General features: G+C 36.5%; 3 protein-coding genes across 9 annotated transcripts in view; 2 read left to right on the top strand and 1 right to left on the bottom strand.

The window, feature by feature from the left end:
• LOC145608728 (uncharacterized) overlaps window positions 1-19,889 on the top strand; it is a 159,315-nt gene that overhangs the window by 116,181 nt on the left and 23,245 nt on the right. The window lies entirely within an intron of this gene.
• On the top strand, window positions 103-1,395 carry LOC145609577 (putative aspartic protease At2g35615). The gene has a single exon (XM_081665029.1). It carries the CDS (start codon window positions 103-105, stop codon window positions 1,393-1,395), a length of 1,293 nt encoding a protein of 430 aa, XP_081521155.1.
• On the bottom strand, window positions 2,038-18,872 carry LOC145608005 (uncharacterized). Of its 7 annotated transcripts, none has more exons than XM_081663600.1 (14): window positions 18,745-18,872; window positions 17,165-18,053; window positions 17,036-17,070; window positions 16,859-16,952; window positions 16,633-16,711; window positions 8,031-8,099; window positions 7,765-7,937; window positions 6,805-6,861; window positions 6,222-6,393; window positions 5,226-5,445; window positions 4,781-4,891; window positions 3,680-3,805; window positions 3,395-3,446; window positions 2,038-2,537 (listed from the first exon to the last, which is right to left on the bottom strand). In XM_081663600.1, exons 2-14 carry the CDS (start codon window positions 17,924-17,926, stop codon window positions 2,385-2,387), a joined length of 2,103 nt encoding a protein of 700 aa, XP_081519726.1. In that variant the 5' UTR covers window positions 17,927-18,053; window positions 18,745-18,872; the 3' UTR covers window positions 2,038-2,384. The 7 variants fall into 7 exon arrangements, with proteins under 7 accessions (XP_081519726.1, XP_081519727.1, XP_081519725.1 ...); XM_081663601.1 differs by having other exon boundaries at window positions 7,765-7,928; window positions 8,022-8,099; window positions 17,165-17,946; XM_081663599.1 differs by having other exon boundaries at window positions 17,165-17,946.

The following is a 19,889-nucleotide window of genomic DNA, read 5'->3' as shown; positions in this document are numbered from 1 at the left end:
AGACAACGAAAATTTCATGTACTTAGCTTGAATATGCAAGTATATAAGACAGCTGACATTTACGGTTTTCTTAACAAGACACATCAAAATCTTTTGACAACAATGTCCAAACTAACTTACCTAACAACACAGGCAATACTTGTCATTGTATCTTCTGTTCTTGCACTGACTTCATCTCAACCATCACAAGGAAGCATTCACTTGAGCCTCATTCACCGTGACTCCTCTCTCTCGCCTCTATACAATCCCCAAGAGAGCCCTTATGATCGTGTTAGCTCTTCCTTTGTGAGGTCAAAAGCCCGTCTTTCTTACTTGATTGATAGAGTTGTTGATGGAGGTGATTTCCAAGGAAATGTGCAAGCAGATGATGGTGAGTACTTTGTTAAGCTCTCCGTTGGTACCCCTCCGTTTCAGATGTTTGCTTCTATGGACACTGCAAGCACGCTAGTTTTAACTCAGTGCCTGCAGCCTTGCATTAGTTGCGATACCAATCAAATAATCTCCACAACTTATCACAACATTACTTGTACTTCTTCCAATTGTGCTCTTGTACCTAATAATGCTTGTGACTCTTCCAACTCATGTACATTTAGTTACCGTTCCCATAGTCTTCTTGGAAGTGATGTCTTTGCATTCGAGACTTCAAATGGTGAAGTCTTTTCCCTCGAAAATGTTATCTATGGCTGTGAATATGACCAAGAAAGCACTTCCACTCAATACAATGGAATTCTTGGTCTTGGATATCACAACTTATCCATAATAAAGCAAATGAGTTCAATAACCGAGCCCAAATTCACCTATTGCTTAGGTAACATCAGTGATCCTGAAGCAGACCGCCTTTTAGTATTAGGAAACGGCTTCTTCCTAGAAGGCCAAACAACCACTTTAAAGGTGATTGAAGGAAAGTACAATCTAGTGCTCGAGAGTCTAAGTATAGGTAAAAGGAAGCTATTGATTCCACCAGAGGTTTTTCAGCCAAGTCCTTTAGGTGGTGGAGTGATCATCGACGCTGAGACTACATTGACATTTCTAGCACCATATGCATACTACGAGCTGGTGGGGGAGTTAGAGAAAGAACTTGGATTAGTCATGGTAGTATGGCCTGATCCTCCATATGAACGATGTTATAATGGAAAAATAAGCGACATAAGAAATTTTCATGGGCTGATATTTCATTTTGAAAGAGAGGTGAACGTGCTCTTGGATGTTGACAGTTTGTTCTTGCAGGTAGAAGATGGTATGTTTTGCTTGGCAGTATTACCGAGCCCTGTAGGAGGAACATCAATTTTAGGGAGCTTATTTCAGCAGTATTATAGTGTTGGATATCACCTAGGCGAAATGCTAGTTTCGTTTCAAAGAATTGAGTGTGAGGTTCTTGAAAAACATATATCTTAGTGGTTGAGGCGAATGAGTAGCTCTATAACTGAATTCATCTGCCATTGATATATGCTGCTGAGCTATACTACGAACTGTCTTTACTAAGGATGAAGTTTTGCCTCGAAACCTCGACTTTTAAGAGTACAGGCTTAAAAGTGCAGTTGGATTTTAAAGTGAAATGGATCATGCATTATGGTTCTCCATGTTTGCATCAAAAATTATGGTTCTTCATGTTTGCTATTAACAATTCACATATATAATCTCACCATTTATAATCTAAAAAATTGAGTTTAGTAACAATGTAGACAGGTGAACAAGGTTTAAGAAACTTTTTTTAAAAAATTTGAGGCATTGACTTGAAGCATTGAAGCTTCGCGGATAGCAAGCCTGATTTTATAAGGTAGAGACTATCCACAAAGTTAATAATTGTGTTATATTTATAAGAGAAACTTCATGAACTTCTTGTGAGTAGAAGATATCTAGTAATTGTGTTATACAATAGGTGGGTAACAATTTCAAAAATTGAACCAATGGTGCAATCAAGTTACAAATCAATGTAAAATGTTAACTGATTTGCTTCTTTGTTCTGTTTTGAATTGAACCACCCCCCCCCCCCCCCCCCCCCACACACACACACATAAAAACTATGATTCCGAAAAATAAAATAGAATTAAAATCGACTCATATAATGTTTCCATGAATAAAAATAATCTTACACTATAAATGAAGTCCACAAGTCAAAAATATTACATGAGGATTGCATATCGCCTTCTCTTGCAAATGCGAAATTTTTTTTATCCTTAATGTTGAGTGAGATTAATTTTAACCTAAGTATCTAGCTATATAACATAGATATCTGACATTGATACTAATGCATTTGAACTCAAAAAGCACAAAATTACAAATGCAGTGACTAGGCACTTCAGATTTTGAACACTAATTTTTGGACACAAGCCTGAAGGGAAAAAACCATTTACCACCACAGAATTGCCAAGAACACTTGAGATTTAGTCAGCATCACCCAGTCCGTCACTTCCATCGCCTCTCTTAGATATCGGTGTGTAATTAGACCCTGGTTTTTTCTTTATTGAAGCAACTTCAGCATTTTTTCGCAACACTGCACCTGGAGAAGGGTATGGACGCTGCTGGAAAAGAGGGCCCTGGAAACATACAACACCAATGATTTATATGAACATGAAATCTTCTAAAAAATGCAATAACAGAAGTCCATTGTCCCAATCCATCCACCTACTTTTTCCCCTCCTTTCGACCTTTGTGCCATTTGCCAAAAATGTAAATTTGACAAAGGATGGAGGGGGCATATAAATGCCACAACAAAACAACCCAGGGAGATGAGGAGAGAGAGAGAGAGAGAGGGAGAGAGAGGGGGGGGGGGGGGGGAAGACAATCAGAAATTCAGAATATTTTCGTTGGGTGTTTCCTTAGCAATGTAGCCTTTAATGCAATGACTATCCCTGGTATACAGAACACTGAAAACTTAGTAGAATGGTAAGCAGTTATGCCCTCTTACATATTTGTCCAGCTCAAGACACCCTCTAAAGTAGTACACAGTACGCTAGTCTAAAGCAGATTTTCCACAATCAACTCTTTTAACACAATACTCATTCCCCAGTTTCTCATTCCAACTTATAAAAAGCTTAAACATGTTAAATTGTTAATTTCTTTGGGGAATGTGACAGTCCACGATTAAAGGTACAAAACATTACATGCTTTCTAGTTTAGTAAACAAATCTGAAGGATGAATCAATTAGAGACAGCTTGACAAAGGCTAGAAAGTAAGTTAACTTAGCAAAGTAGATAGTGCATTTCAAGTTATAACCAAAGGCCCAAAGCAATGTTAACTTTCAAGGTGCTTGCTGACTACTTGGAACTAAATATTTGATAAACAATAGGCACATGTTTATAAGATTATATTTCAGCAGAAAACTAAAGGAGAGAGGTAAACACTTTACAGATTCACACCATTTAAAAAAAAAAAAAGGTTAAGTGACCATACCGTCGCTGTAGTATCTGCTGCACGTGGCTGTACCCCCTTGAGGCCTACAACCCTGTAAACAGGCAAAGGACAATTACTCGACTTTATTTTTTTCAATCCATAATGAGAAAAAGGTACCACACTTCCCTAAATTCATGGACAAGCATGCCAAATCATATGCATAGTCCATGGATATATAGATAAAAGATGGCCAAACGCCTGTTTCTTTTTCATTGTTCACCTCACAGCCACAAGCAAAAAGAAAAAGGGAAAAAAAAATCATCTTAGTAAAAGTAGCCAACATACCAGCCACCACGTGGAGCATCAGAATAAGAGCTTGGGTCCATAGGATCCAACTCATCATCCTCAGTGTAGGTCCTTTTTTTACTGTATCTTCCACCTCCTTTATTGACTGGAGGTCGTGAACCAGACCTGTAACAAAGATGCAAGGATTACTCAAATAAAAGAAGTTTCCCTCCCAAATCCTTCCAGGTAGGCATTTAAAGTTTCATTCAGACCATCCTTACCTAACAAGAAAAATAAATAAGTGCTAAGGAATAGAGAAGTCAGAAGCCCCCCCACCGCAATCTTTTCTAGTTCAGCTGCTGCTTCTTGCAATTAAAAGTAGGGTTTCTAGGCCCAAAAAATTTTACGCCATATGTTCTACAGGTATCATATTTAAATGAAAATATTATATATGAAGAGAAGCAAGCTAATGAGATTCTAATTAAGGTGGACCCCTGGAATATGGCACCAAAAGTTTACAGCCTTATCCAACTTGTTTGGAGAGGTGTCACAAGAATTGACCAAGTAAACTCTTATATAACACATTGACACTGTTGCGACAAACTGCTGACTGAAAGCATTTAGATTCTTCATAGTGATAGAAGTTTAATGGAGTCAAGGCATTAGCATAAAAATTAAGGGTTTGAAAAAAAAAAAAAATCTAAATCTTTGATACTTCTGCTCCTCCATCATTTACATTCTTCAGAATCTTGACGGTAATAGAAATTTAACAGGGAGTCAATGTAGCAGCATAACAATAATGAGGACTGAAAAAAGTAACAATAATTCTTGATAGTACTTCTCCAAGTAATTTGGGGCATTTTCAAGCACATACTACAAGAAGCTCGAGTATCTTCTTTGACGGAGAGATAAAGTGAACTTTTAATTTTAAAATCCGATTGTTCTCGTTTCTCCGTGTTCCTTACTAGTCTTTGAAAGCAAGAACATTCTCTTTGCAAGCACTAAGCAAGTATACTGCCTTGCTAGTCTAGGTTATATAGATATATAAAAGCAAATCAAACAAAGAATAAAGCAAAAGAATAACTACTAGCCTCCTAGGGCAGTTTACCAATCACACAAATACATAGTGATCACTTAATATGAAGAAAAGACGTTCCATACCTTTGATTGGAAGCACTTTTTTCTAAATCTTGTCTGCCATCCATGTTGCTCATACTCTGCTGCCTGGGTCCACTGTGCCCTAAGTTTTTGCATTGAGGAAGGTTGAGAGTTCTGGGTTCAAGAAGTACATATTACAATGTTAGAATTAAGTGTTGTAGGTTTAACAATAATGAGGCACAATAACCTCTCATGCACAATGAAGTCAGATGATATAACTATGGAACATGGTAGTTCATCTAATGCCTTGCATCAACATCACCCTGTGATCTCATAGTTAATAACAATAGCAAATTTCTAAAGGATAACAAATTCAGAAAGGTAACTTGCTTTGTGAACATCATGTCATACTTGTTTACCAGGAAGGCAGGAAAAAGCACCTGCATGCCAAATATACAGCACTATCAGTCTAAACAAGGAGCATTGCTCACAGGGGAGACCAACATACCTTGTGCAGTGGTTACAGTAACCCCAGGCCTGTACAAGTCCTACCCCCCAACCACCACAGTTCAAGCATTTCTCTGGCATGGAAGACTGGTCCATCCAAATACTTTCATTAAGCCTGCTTGAAGTACCACTTGATACATGCACTGTGGCAACTTGCTGCACTATTTGAGGATGTTCCCATTGCGAAACTTGGGTTTTCTTATTATAGTAGTACTTTTGACCTGCACATATAGTACAATCCTTCTAATCACCGATCACAACGAAAGACAGCATTGAGTTTCGAAGTTATACTTCACAACAGTAATCCACTTTTCTATAATCCAAGGGAATTTAAAGTAGCAGTAGACATGAAATGTTTGAATACTTTCAGCAACCGAAGAGACGGAGAAAGAAAAAAAGAACATGATATCTGCTAAGAAGCCAATATTGTAATTCTAATCTTTGGATCATTTCAGACTTTTTCAAGAGCTTTAATATAACATTGTATTTGTTATTGAATTACGATTAATGAGTAAATCTTATCATCAACTTAAAAGGGACACGTTTCCAGAAATTACACTACAACAAATCAGTCAACCAAGCTGTAGTGGATCAACAACTTTTTTGACTAAGAGAAATACAGCATCCCGCATCAATAACATTAGGATAAGCTATGTTGTTCAAACTTGACTAAAGGTGTCAGCCAGGGTTCTAAGTCCAAGTGTCGAGAAGGCCATACCATATATGATTTGGTCAAAAATTAAGTATCTTAGTGCCATACTCATGTCTGAATGTCGAGTATCCAACACAGGTACACAAGGTGAAATGAATTATCAAAGTAAGATGGGCACTGTGTAAATTGTTTGGTACACAAAGAGACAAGGCAATTTAGTTGGTAGATTATTCAGTTAGCCACACTTGTTAACTTGTATGACAAACATGTTAACCCTAAACTAGACTACAGAGCCTGCATGTGGTCAATAGGATGATTAATTTAGTCAAAAGTTGCATAGCATACCAGATGTTTCGTCAAGTGCTTCTTCCCAGTCTTCTGATAAAGTTGTAGTTGTAGTTGAAGTTGAAGGGCTTTGAGTACTCGTTTTTGTTTCCACTGGTCTTTCCCATTGACTCTTTCCAGTACTTTGGTTGTAATAAAATGAAGCACCGCTTTCAGGGTCCTTGGCTTCAACCTATACATAGATGTTAACCACATCAGATAAGTTTTTAAACAGAGCTTTTTAAATACAAAGCGGTGATACAAATAGCTCCAAACTTAGAAGACCCATAAAGAACACATAATTAGAATATATACATACTTGGGTGTAAGTAAAAGGTGGATAAAGCAAGAGAGATGGAGAAGAAGGTGGGTAGGTGAAAGAAAAAGGTGGATAAAGTAAGAGAGAGTGGGTGGCAATGTTTAAATAATGTGGGATAAGAGGAGTAAGGTAGTATAAAGAGTGCCAAAAAATGAAATAAAATACTACGTAGAAGTGACTCAAACTTTCCGAAACACTTCAAACAAAAAGTGAGTCAAAATTTTGGGAGCAGAGGGGGTATAATACTTGTGGAACAATTATTTTTAATATGAAATTACAACTCACCCATCCAGGAAGAAGGCTGATATCACCTGACGATTGAGTTGATTGTGCCTCAAACTTCTGTAAATCAGAGTAAATGGAGAAAGTAACTTTGTTAGTGTCCTGACTGGCCTCAATGGGATGAATGCAAAAATAACATTTAAACCACACAATTAAAATAAAAAAAAATTAAAAAAAAAAAGAAAGAAGAAGAAGAAAATACTTCCAGACCATATATTGCATCATCTTATTATCTTAATCTAAGGGTGAGCACTAACAAAATAAACTCAGCTAATAATTGTCTGCAAGTGTTGAGCATACAGAATCAGTTGCAGCAATATCATTTTTCAAAATTCTCTACCATTTCTTTAAGTAAAAGTGTAAACAAAAGAGGTCCATCTACACTTATGCATTAATACTATTAAGGAAGAGAAACCTAATATCCTATTTCAAGGTTAGCATTGACCATATTATTGGCTAGGTAACTGTTTACAAGTGCTGAACATACTAATACTAATCACTTGCAGCTAAGATCTTATTTGGCAGGCTTATCTATCAAAATTCTTCTTGCTTACAACATTTGATTGAGGTACACTAAACTCATACAGTATATAACAATTTTTAGTATTTACGATTCTAGCTGGAAAATTGAATCCTATTATACTACTCTAAGAGTTAGCATTAACCAGTATTGTGTAACTGTCTGCAAATGCTGAGCATACTGAATAATTTCCCGTATATGCGATTCGGTACAGTTTGTAATTTGCTATTATATTTGTTGAATAGAAAAATTAGTATTTGACAGTATCATTTGCCTTTTTTCTATTTGCAGTTTGCTACTCTCAACCTCTGCTTGAGATAAAGAGAACAACACCTTAGTATTTACTTTTTACAGGAAAAATAAAGTCAATTATCCTATTCTAGGTCTGAGCTTTAACCAACTTTGAACTCTACTCAGCAAGTAACTGCCAGAAAGAAACATACAGAATCATTTGCAACAAAATCATCTTTAGCATGCTCATTTTTCAATATTCCTCTTGCTCTCAGCTTCTGCTTAAGGTACTCCGGTAACTCTTTTGCCCCATGCCTCTGATGTGATTCTCCTGCTAAATCAGCATTTTTATTGCTTACTTCACCACCACCAAAACCTGGTGTTTCTAATCATTAAGAGCAGATCATCAATGATATAAATAACTTCACTAGACTAAATACATAGGATAGAAATAACAAAAAATTGAGACCAGTCTTACTTGGCAGTACAGCATTTGAATAAGCACCCCCACCTGGCACACCATAACCATTACCAATCTCCAGATTATCTGACAGCCAAAGCAGCAGCAAATTAAGAAAGAGTGAAATACAAAGGTAAATAAAGGATTATTAATATATAACTAACTCATTATAACATGCCAAAATAGGTTCAGAGATGCCAAAATCTACAAAAACATCACCACCACCACTAACCAATGAGAAGCAATATGTATACAATCGCCAAATTACTCTGAAGACGGGGAAAAGGTTGGGAATAAGAAGGGATGGGTTTTTAACACTTTTTACATCCCATATTTCCCTTTTTGTGCTTTTTTCGAGGTTTGGGATCGGGACCGAGAATATGGTGATGATAGACCCCAAAACAGGGTGATTGGAGGACAGTTTGGGTTGTTAGTGATTGTTTACATGAGATAAGATATGATACTTACATTACAAACATGAATTGTTTGTTCAAATATATCAATCACATCACATCATATCAAATAACACATATATGAATAGTAACATGGTTATTCATTGTTACTATTGTCAAATCAATCATCATATCATATAATATGTTCATTTCCATTACTATTGTCAAATTACACCACAATTACCTTTAAACATCACATCACTATTTTACCCATATTACATCACTTATATAGCATAATTATACATTTATGACATCACTATTGTCAAGTCACGTCATATTATGACATCACATCATTAAAAATTTACTTTCATGACATCATAATAGTCAAATCACATCACTTCATATATACTTTCATGACATCATTATAATCAAGTCACTTCACTTCAATATACTTATATGACATCATTATAAATGTATGATATCATTATAGTCAAGTCACATCACTTCAATATACATATATGACATCATTATAAATATATGACATCATTATAGTTAAGTCACATCACTTCAATATACATATATGACATCATTATAGTTAAGTCACATCACTTCAATATACTTATATGACATCATTATAGTCAAGTCACATAACATTATTACACTTATATGACATCACTATATTTCATGAATTTCAAAATAGAGTCAAAACTCATTCTTGATACTTTATGGACATCTTAATCGGTGTCTTATGGTTTCAAACCTCCTTATATGACCCAAGGAGCCATCCAACATATTTAGTTCATTTTTTGAAAAAATGTCAAAAACTAACCAAAAATCGTATATTATAGCTAGAGCTGTCAATTTGGGTATTCAAGTCGGGTTTGGGTCGGGTCAAATTAGGTCTCGGGTTAAACCAGGATCAGGTTATGTCGGGTCAATCTAGCTTCATATCAGGTTCAGGTCAAGTCAATTTCAGTTCAAGTTATAACAGGTCGTTCACCTTTTCAGATATAGGTCGGGTTTAATCCGACTTAAAATCAGATCGTCAGTTACAAGATGGTACATTCTGGTTCAAGTTAGTGTTGAGTCACGTTTTGGTTCAAGTTCAATTCTAATAAATATCGATGTGGCCAAGTTGAAATATATAATTACGCCTTTCATAATTTGATCAAGCATCATCAAGATTTTATTAAACCTATATACGAGTAATAGAGAACAAATGGTATTTAAGCTGAACAAAAGATTTTATTAAATACAAGTATATAAGCTGAATAAAAGGTATATAAAATTTTATAAAACCTTCCATGACTCGGGTACATGTTTTAATTGGGTCGGGTACTAGTTCGGGTTTAGATTGTTTTCGGGTAGGATTAAATCGGTTGACGGTTACTATCAGGTCGGGTGCACGTTCGGGTTCAGGTCATAAAATATTGGATAAAATCGGTTTTCAGTTAAGATCAAGTCAGGTTCAAGTCGAGTTATAGGTCACTAGTTTCACCGCATTGTTCGAGTACAGGCTAGGTTCAAATCATTATCGGTAAAGGTCAAGTTCTCGGGTCGAATCAGTTTTTGACAACTCTAATAATCCACACTTTTTGAGGAAATTTTGAGGTTTCGGGGCCTAGTGGCAAAAAGTGTTGAGACCCTAGGGGATATATATCGGGGTCATATAATGCCGTTTGAAACCATATATGATCATTATATGTTGTCATAAACGTACGTGGTAAGCCTAAGTTTACGAAATCACTTAAAATTGTGAACGGGTAAAATGACCGTTTAAGGGCATATTGGATGGTTCCACCGACCTAACCGACATCCGGAGGGTATTAAAGACCATGGTAAACATCTCAACAATTTTAATTTCCGGGCGAAAAAAGGTCAAAAAATTACAAAATTGAAGGCTATTATCCACGCTTTTTGATGAAATTTTGAGGTTTTAAAGCCCGGTAGCGTAAAGCCATGAGACCCTAGGGGATACATCTCGGGGTCATATAATGCCGTTTGAAACCATATATAATCATTATATGTTGTCATAAACATCCGTGGTAGGCTTGAGTTTACGAAATCGGTGCAAGTTGCGAAAGCGGTAAAATGACCGTATAAGAGCATATTGGATGGTTCCACCGACCTAATTGGACTCCAAGAGGGTATTAGGGACCATGGAAAATATCTCGACAATTTTTATTTCCGAGTGAAAAAAGGTTAAAAAATTAAATTAATGAATGCTATAATCCACGCATTTTAAGGAAATTTTGAAGTTTCAAGGCACGGTGGCGATAAGTGTTGAGACCCTACAGGATATATCTCGGTGTCATATAATGCCGTTTGAAACCATATATGATCATTATATGTTGTCATAAACGTCCGTGGAAGGCTTGAGTTTACGAAATCACTGTAAGTTATGAACGGGTAAAATGATCGTTTCAGGACATATTGGATGGTTCTACCAACCCAATTGGACTCCCGGAGGGTATTAGAGACCATGGTAAACATCTCGACAATTTTTATTTGCGGGCGAAAAAAGGTCAAAAATTTATAAAATTGAAGGCTATAATCCACGCTGTGTCAGGAAATTTTGAGATTTTGGGGCCCGATGACGAAAAGCCTCGAGACCCTAAGAGTTACGTCTCAAGGTCATATAATGTCGTTTGAAACCATATATGATTATTACATGTTGTCGTAAACGTACGTGGTAGACTTGAGTTTACGAAATCACAACAAGTTGTGAACGGATGAAATTACCGTTAAAGAGAATATTAAATGGTTCCACCGACCCATGACTCTCGGAGGGTATTATGGACCATGGTAAACATCTTGGTAATTATTATTTTTGGGCGAAAAAAGGTCAAAAAAAATTACATAAATGAAGGCTATAATCCACGCATTTTGAGGAAATTTTGAGGCTTCGTGGCCCGGTGGCGAAAAGTGTTGAGACCCTATAGGATATATCTCGGTATCATATAATGTCGTTTGAAACCATATATGATCATTATATGTTGTCGTAAACCTACGTGGTAGACATGAGTTTACGATATCACTGCAAGTTGTGAACGGGTAAAATGACCGTTTAAGGGTATGTTGGATGGTTCCACCGACCCGATTGTACTCCCGGAGAGTATTAGAGACCATGGTAAACATCTAGGCAATTTTTATTTTCGAGCGAAAAAAGGTTCAAAAATTTAAAAATTGAAGGCTATAATCCACGCTTTTTGAGGAAATTTTGAGGTTTTGGTGCCTGGTGGCAAAAAGCCTTGAGACCCTAAGGGATATATTTCGGGGTCATATAATGTCGTTTGAAACCACATATGATCATTATATGTTGTTATAAATGTCCGTGGTAGGCTTGAATTTACAAATCATTTCAAGTTGTGAACGGGTAAAATGACCGTTTAAGGGCATATTGGATGGTTCTACTGACCCATTATGGACCATGGTAAACATATCGACAATATTTATTTCCGGGCGAAAAGGGATAAAAAAATTACGAAAATGAAGGCTACAATCTACGCTTTTAGAGGAAATTTTGAGGTTTCGGGGCTCGGTGCAGAAAAGACTTGAAACCCTAAGGGATATATCTAAAGATCTTATAACGCCAATTGAAACCATATATGATCATTATATGTTGTCATAAACGTCCGTGGTAGGCTTAAGTTTACGAAATCACAACTTGTGAACGGGTAAAATTACCTATAAAGGGAATATTGGATGGTTCCACTGACCCAATAGGACTCATATAGGGTATATTAGGGACCATGGTAAACATATCGGAAATTTTTATTTTAGGGTGAAAAAAAAGGTCAAAAAATTACAAAATTAAAGGTTATAATCCACGCTTTTTGATGAAATTTTGAGGTTTCGGGGCTCGAAGGCGAAAACCCTAATGGATACATCTCGTATAATGCCATTTGAAACCATATATAATCATTATATGTTGTCATAAACGTCCGTGGTAAGCTTGAGTTTACAAAATCGGTGCAAGTTGCGAACATGAAATATGACCGTTTAAGGGCATATTGGATGGTTCCACCGACCCAATTGGACACTCGGAGGATATTAGGGACCATGGTAAACGTCTCGGCAATTTTTATTTCCGGGCGAAAAAAGGTCAAAAAAATTACATAAATGAAGACTATAATCCACGTTTTCTGAGGAAATTTTGAGGTTTCGAAGCATGGTGGCGAAGAGTGTTGAGACCCTAGGGGATATATCTCGGGGTCATATACTGCTGTTTGAAACCATATATGATCATTATATGTTGTCATAAACGTAGGTGGTAGGCTTGAGTTTACGAAATCACTACAAATTGTGAACGGGTAAAATAACCATTTAAGGGCATATTGGATGGTTTCACAGACCTAATTGGACTCCCGAGGGGTATTGGGACCATGGTAAACATCTCGGCAATTTTTATTTGCGGGCGAAAAAAAGTTAAAATAATACAAAATTGAAGGCATAACCTACGCTTTCTGAGGGAATATTGAGGTTTCGAAACCTTGTGGCGAAAAGTGTTGAGAGATCCTAGGGGATACATCTCGGGTCATATATTGCTATTTGAAACCATATATGATCATTATATGTTTTTATAAACTTACGAGTAAACTTAAGTTTACGCAATCACTGCAAGTTGTGAACGGGTAAAATGACTGTTTAATGGCATATTGGAAGGTTCCACCGACCCAATTGGACACCCGGAGGGTATTAAAGACCATGGTAAACATCTTAGCAATTTTTATTTCTAGGCGAAAAATAGTAAAAAAATTACAAAATTGAAGGCTGTTATCCACGCTTTTTGATGAAATTTTGAGATTTTGGAGCCCGGTAGCGTAAAGCCATGGGACCCTAAGGGATACATCTCGGGGTCATATACTGCCGTTTGAAACCATATATAATCATTATATGTTGTCATAAACATCTGTGGTAGGCTTGAGTTTACGAAATCGCTGCAAGTTGCGAAAGCGGTAAAATGACCGTATGAGAGCATTAGGGACCATGGTAAACATCTCGGCAATTTTCATTTCCGGGCGAAAAAAAGTTTAAAAAATTACAAAATTGAAGGCTATAACCCACGATTTCTGAGGAATTTTTGAGGTTTCGAAGCCCGGTGGCGAAAAGTATTGAGACCATAGGGGATATATTTTCGGGGTCATATATTGCTGTTTGAAACCATATATGATCATTATATGTTGTCATAAACAAAGGTGGTAGGCTTGAGTTTACAAAATCACTACAAATTATGAACGGGTAAAATGACTGTTTAAGAGGCATATTGGATGGTTCCACCGACCCAATTGGACTCCCGAAGGGTATTAGGGACCATGGTAAACATCTCGGCAATTTTTATTTCAGGGCGAAAAAAGGTTAAAAAATTACAAAATCGAAGGCTATAATCCACGTATTTTGAGGAAATTTTGAGATTTAGGGGCTCGGTGGCGAAAACCCTTGAGACCCTAAGGGATACATTTCGTGGTCATATAATGCCGTTTGAAACCATATATGATCAGTATATTTTGTCATAAATGTTCGTGGTAGGCTTGAGTTTACAAAATCGGCGCAAGTTGCGAACGGGTAAAATGACCGTTTAAGGGAATATTAGATGGTTCCACCGACACAATTGGACTTCCGGAGGGTATTAGAGACCATGGTAAACATCTCGGCAATTTTTATTTCCACGCGAAAAAAGGTCAAAAAAATTATAAAATTGATGGCTAATCCACGCTTTTTAAGGAAATTTTGAGGTTTAGAGGCCCGGTGGCGAAAAGTCTTGAGACCCTAAGAGATACATCTCGAGATCATATAATGTCGTTTGAAACCATATATGATCATTATATGTTGTCATAAACATCCGTGGTAGGTTTGAAAATTACCATTTAAGGCATATTGGATGGTTCCACCGATCTAATTGGACTCCCGGAGGGTATTAGGGACCATGGCAAACATCTCGGCAATTGTTATTTCCAGGCGAAAAATGGTCAAAAAATTACATAATTGAAGGTTATAATCTACGCTTTTGAGGAAATTTTGAGGTTTTGGGCCTGATGGCGAAAAGTGTTGAGATCCTAAGAGATACTTCTCGGGGTCATATATTGCTGGTTAAAACCATATATGATCATTATATGTTATCATAAACTTACGTGGTAGGCTTGAGTTTACGAAATCACTGCAAGTTGTGAATGGGTAAAATGACCATTTAAGGGCATATTGGATGGTTCTACCGACTCAGAGGGTATTAGGGACCATGGTAAACAACCCGGCAATTTTTATTTTCGAGCGAAAAAAGGTAAAAAAAAATTACAAAATTAAAGGCTATATACCACGCTTTTATAAGAAACTTTTTAGGTTTTGGGGCTCGATGGCGTAAAGTGGCAAAATTAAAGGCTATAATCCACCCAATTGTTTGAGTACAGGAAGGGTTCAAATCATTGTCGGTTAACGAGTTCAATTCGAGCCAAATTCAGATCGGATTTCAATTTCTAGTTCGGGATTTGTGCGAGTCAGGTTTAAGTGGGTTAATAGATGGTACATTCGGGTTCGAGTTAGTGCTGAGTTGGGTTTTGGTTCAAGTTCAATTCCAACAAATACCAATTAAACCTATATAATTACGCTTTCCATAATTTGATACGCATTATCAAGATTTTTTTTAAACCTATATATGAGTAATAAAGAATAAAAGGTATAGAAGCTTAATCGGATTGTGGGTTTACAGTTTTTACTGGTATATAGGTTGAACAAATAGCATATAAATTTTATTAAACCTTCCATGACTCGGGTACAGGTTCTAATTGGGTCGGGTACTAGTTCGGGTTCCGATTGTTGTTGGGTCGAATTAAACGGTTGACGGTTACTCTCAGGTTCTAGTTCGGGTGCAGGTTTGGATTCAGGTCAAGAAGTATTGGAACAAATCGATTGTCAGTTAACATCAGGTCGAGTTACAGGTCAGTAGTTTCACCCCATTGTCCGAGTACAGGTTGGGTTCAAATCATTGCCGGTTCAGGTCGGGTCAGTTTTTGACAGCTCTAATTATAGCCTTCAATTTTGGCCAATTTTCCACTTTTTTTGACCCGGAAATAAAATTTGCCGAGATGCTTACCATGGACCCTAATACACCCCGCGAGTCTATTTGGGTGGGTGCAATCATCCAATATACCTTTAAACGGTCAATTTACCCGTTCGCAACTTGCATGATTTCGTGAACTTAAGCCTACCACGGACATTTATGACAACATATAATGGTCATATACGGTTCCAAACGACATTATATGACCCTGAGATGTATCCCCTACTTTTCGCCGCCGGGCCCCGTAACCTCCAAAATTCCTCAAAAAGCGTGGATAATAAGCCTTCAATTTTGGAATTTTTTTACCTTTATTCGCCCGAAAATAAAAATTGCCGAGGTATTTACCATGGTCCCATATTTTATAAACGCTTACGCCTAAAATCAACAGAAATTGTGGCCACAAATAAATTGTCACGTCTCGTGTATAATACACTTAGACCTTTTCTCCCCTTTTTCTCATTCTGACTTTGGTTTATGTTTCAAAATTCGGAAAGTGAGATCACATAATAGGCGAGTAAAATTAAACTTCATCCGTTTTCTTTTATTCGCAACACTCCTTTTAGGGACGCAGTTTTAAGAGATGATTAGTGAGGGTAAACGAGCGATTTTATCAATATAATTTTTACACGAAGATTAAAATAGGGTTAAGTATCATTTGTAAAAATTATAATGAATAATTTATTCGTTTACATTACATAAACTCGACCTCAAAACACGTGCCACGGGGCTGTATTGCAAGTAAAAAGAAACGGAGGAAGTAACATTTAAGAGGTTCCTAACAACCATAACTCAATAGAGATGTATACAACATTCAAGCTAAAAAACATGGATTATTTTTTTCTCATTCAATCAACCAATATGAATAAGTATAGATTATAAGAAATACAAGAACACCTAGTATAAATATTATCAAAACAAAGTCTAAGGAGGCCTAGACGTATGTATCCAAATCACGTCAAGACTGATCAATGTATATAACCACGTCATTTATAAAGAAAATGGAATTGAACTGTAATGGTATCATTGGAAACAAAGCTAATCTAATACTGATTAATGTATACAACCACGTCATTTATAATGCTTGCTACCTTATTCTTTTATAGTCCAATATTGTAAAGTAGATATAATTTATAAAAGAATTTAATGTAGAAATAAGGAGAAGTCAAATATAAACCTTTCCCAGAAGCTGAGGGCTTTCCTCGCTTTTCAGCCATTTCTGCTCGATGATCTGCAGTAAACTTCAGTAGATGTTCCTGTATATATCCAACGGATAAACAATTAACATACATATAGAGGGATCAATAGCTACAAGAATAAAAACTCACAATTAAATATCAACAATCAGTTGCCCTGGCAAGCCAAGGCTTATGGTGATCCATAAAATAAACAGATTTAAATACCTTGATAGCATTTGGATCACACTGTCCAGATAAAAAGTCCTTTCTTATCTTCAGGCAGTGTGCTAGTTCCTCTGGCCTGTCTGAAGTAACAAAGCTAAATTATGTGAGAGCCATCTTTTAGCTGTACATTCTGCCACTGTTTATTCTACAGAAGAACTGAAAAGAATATAGGCAAACCTCTGACTTTCAATGATCCTTTGAGTGGCAATTTCCTGATATATTAAGGAAGAAGAAAAATCAATCACATTCCTATCAGCACTAAATTAGCTTAAAAATAAACAAAAACCAGATCTCAGACAAGCATACTTGCTCACGTAACACAGCAGCCTGAGCAGCAGTCTCAATCTCATCATCAGGTTGTTGAGGATAGTGCAAAACAGCTTGGTTATACAGTCCTTCGTCTTCTCCAGAAGCAAATTTATCAGTATCTATAGGTTTCTGTCCACTATCCACTAAGGGAGTTCCTTGCAAAGCTTCAACTTGAGAATTTGATAAGACACTTGAATGGACATTAGACGGATCAGACATGATTGCTCCAGATTGAGCACAATTGGTGCTATCATCCTGCACCGTCTCTTTATGTTCATTGGCTGGAGCTCTCTGTGCGACATTGTCTGAACTTCCGACGTTCACAGGCAATGGTTCATCAGTAGCACCAGCATCAAAATTAGTTCCTGTTCCAGGTTGAGGTGGCTGAATCATGCTGTGTGGTGCTCCAATGAAGTTATTGGGGATTGATTGTTGCGGAGGTTGATAAGCTGGCATTGGATGGGGTAACCCATTACCATACTGATAGTTATTAGGCATTTGGGCAGGGAATTGAGCATACGGAGCAACACTAAATTGAGGTGGTGGACCAACATGTGGCGGAAAGGCTTGGCCATGTGGAGGTTGAGTTGCATAAGGAGGTACGGGAAATGAATGATTCATATGATGTTGAAAGAATTGGTCATGAGGCCTCGGAACATTGCCAAAATGCTGTGATGGTGGTACAAATGAAGTTGGAGGAATAAAATTTGGCGCAGATTGCACACCAGGTGGGGGAGGATTTCCGCGTAAGTTATCCATTTAGTATATATTTTCAACTCCTACACTTGTTAACGAAGATAATCAGGTTGGGTAATCATGAATGAAATTCCAAAATGCCAATACGATATACACGAAGTATTATCACCAAGCTAAAGCTACAATTCACCTGCATGCACGAATACCACATTCTGAGTAAAAAGCCATATGCAACCTCGTGATATAAAACTATGAGCCAACAACAATATGTTTCTAGGTTCACACCAACTTCTCCAAGACCGTTACTAAATAGAATACGTAACAACTTTTTCTAGACATCTTAATTTCAATTTTCAAATGGAGGATTCTAGCCTATAATAGCAAAGGAGAGAAGACGAGGAAAGGAAGGCAGCATCAATTCATCCTATTTGATAGCACGATTTATCCTCCCCGACTATTATACAAATTATTAACCCCTTACTTGAATTTCCTCAATCCAAGAATAACCGAAATTGCGAAACAACACCATTTTCAGCTATTAAGCACCAACAAATGGTAATCAGGCCCGTCCCTGAGCCAGGGCGGCCGAAGAGGTCTAATTTCATAGTTCAATTCTAATATTAAAGGGTTCTGCAACAAATTAGCAACCAAATTTGATTCAATTAATTATCACATAAATAATTTTAGGAAGGAAAAGCAAATTTGATTCAATTATCAAATTTCAAGCAACATAATCTCTGGTTATGATCTTTCAAATAATGTTAGTAATTAGAACAAAAACTTACTAGTTACTACACTGACAATTTAGATTAAATTAGATTAACGACAAACTATAGATTGTGAAATTGACATAATGATTACAAATGTAAACAACAAGTTACCTCAGAAGCTGCTTCAATGGTGGATACAATTATCAGAAGGCGCTTCAATGGAGAACAATGAGTGCGCTTCAATGGAGAACTGAGAGAGAGAAGGAGGAGGGAGGGAACTACGTTCATCCAGTATCATTATTATTCTTTTTTCGCAAGTACTAAATGCAATACAAAATAACCTAAATGCAGAAATTAATTAATGATAAGAAAATAATAAATGACTGAAATACCCTTTTCCAAAATGAAAAAACTGATTTGTCATTTCACCAGACTTTTATTTTTTACATTTTCTCTTTTGCAATTCATTTCATTCGCTATTTTTTTCCATTTCATTCACCATTTCAGTCGCTTATATATATATATATATATATATATATATATATATATATATATATATATATATATATATATATATATATATATATATATATATATATATATATATATATATATATATATATATAAAATTCAATTCATTTCATCATTTTCCTCACAATTTTTCAATCTAAGCTCTAGAGACGAAGAAGTCGTTCACGGTCGGCTATGATTTCCAAGGGGTACTGGTAAAACATGATTTCCGGGGGCTATCATTTACCCCCGGCTATGGTTTCCGGGGGTACTAAAGACCCTTGGAAATCGTAGCCGGGGGGTAATAGAGACCTCCGGAAATCGTAGCCGGGGGGTGCTGGAGACCCCCGGAAATCGTAGCCAGGGGGTACTGTTGACCCCCGGAAATCGTAGCTGGGGGTATTGTTGACCCCTGGCAACACAACCGGCACCGTGATACATGCCCATGAATAAAATGTTCTGTTTAAGATGAAAATTTTATTTTGTTTGATTGTTCTTCTATAACTTAGATTTTGCGAAGAAAAAAATTTACAGCACATAATTTTCATAGTGCACTTTATTATTGTCCATGATTTTGTATTGTATTGAATATTTAATACTTCGTAGGATAAAAGGTTGAATACGTTAGAATATGGTTGTAAATTAAACGGTAGGATGTTTATATAGATATATAGTTGGGAGTGTAAAGGATTTAATTTTAATCCTTTAAAAAAAAAGTGTAAAGGATTAAATCAAATTAAGGGCAAATTTGAAATATAATCTTTTTTAATAAAATAAATTATTCTGCATTTAGGTAAAATTGTACC

This window comes from Chenopodium album, chromosome 23, assembly GCF_948465745.1.
Source record: "Chenopodium album chromosome 23, dcCheAlbu1.1, whole genome shotgun sequence".
NCBI classification, from domain to species: Eukaryota; Viridiplantae; Streptophyta; class Magnoliopsida; order Caryophyllales; family Amaranthaceae; genus Chenopodium; species Chenopodium album.
This window is presented reverse-complemented; position numbering and strand designations above follow the sequence as displayed.

Bases quoted from the DNA above. Each gene is read 5' to 3' on its own strand.
- LOC145609577 (XM_081665029.1), top strand. From the start codon at position 103: ATGTCCAAACTAACTTACCTAACAACACAGGCAATACTTGTCATTGTA.
- LOC145608005 (XM_081663600.1), bottom strand. From the start codon at position 17,926: ATGGATAACTTACGCGGAAATCCTCCCCCACCTGGTGTGCAATCTGCG. The intron at 16,953-17,035 runs GTTTGCCTATAT...CACATAATTTAG, and splicing joins AGGATCATTGAAAGTCAGAG to CTTTGTTACTTCAGACAGGC. The intron at 2,538-3,394 runs GTATGGTCACTT...GTATGTTTCCAG, and splicing joins CAGCAGATACTACAGCGACG to GGCCCTCTTTTCCAGCAGCG.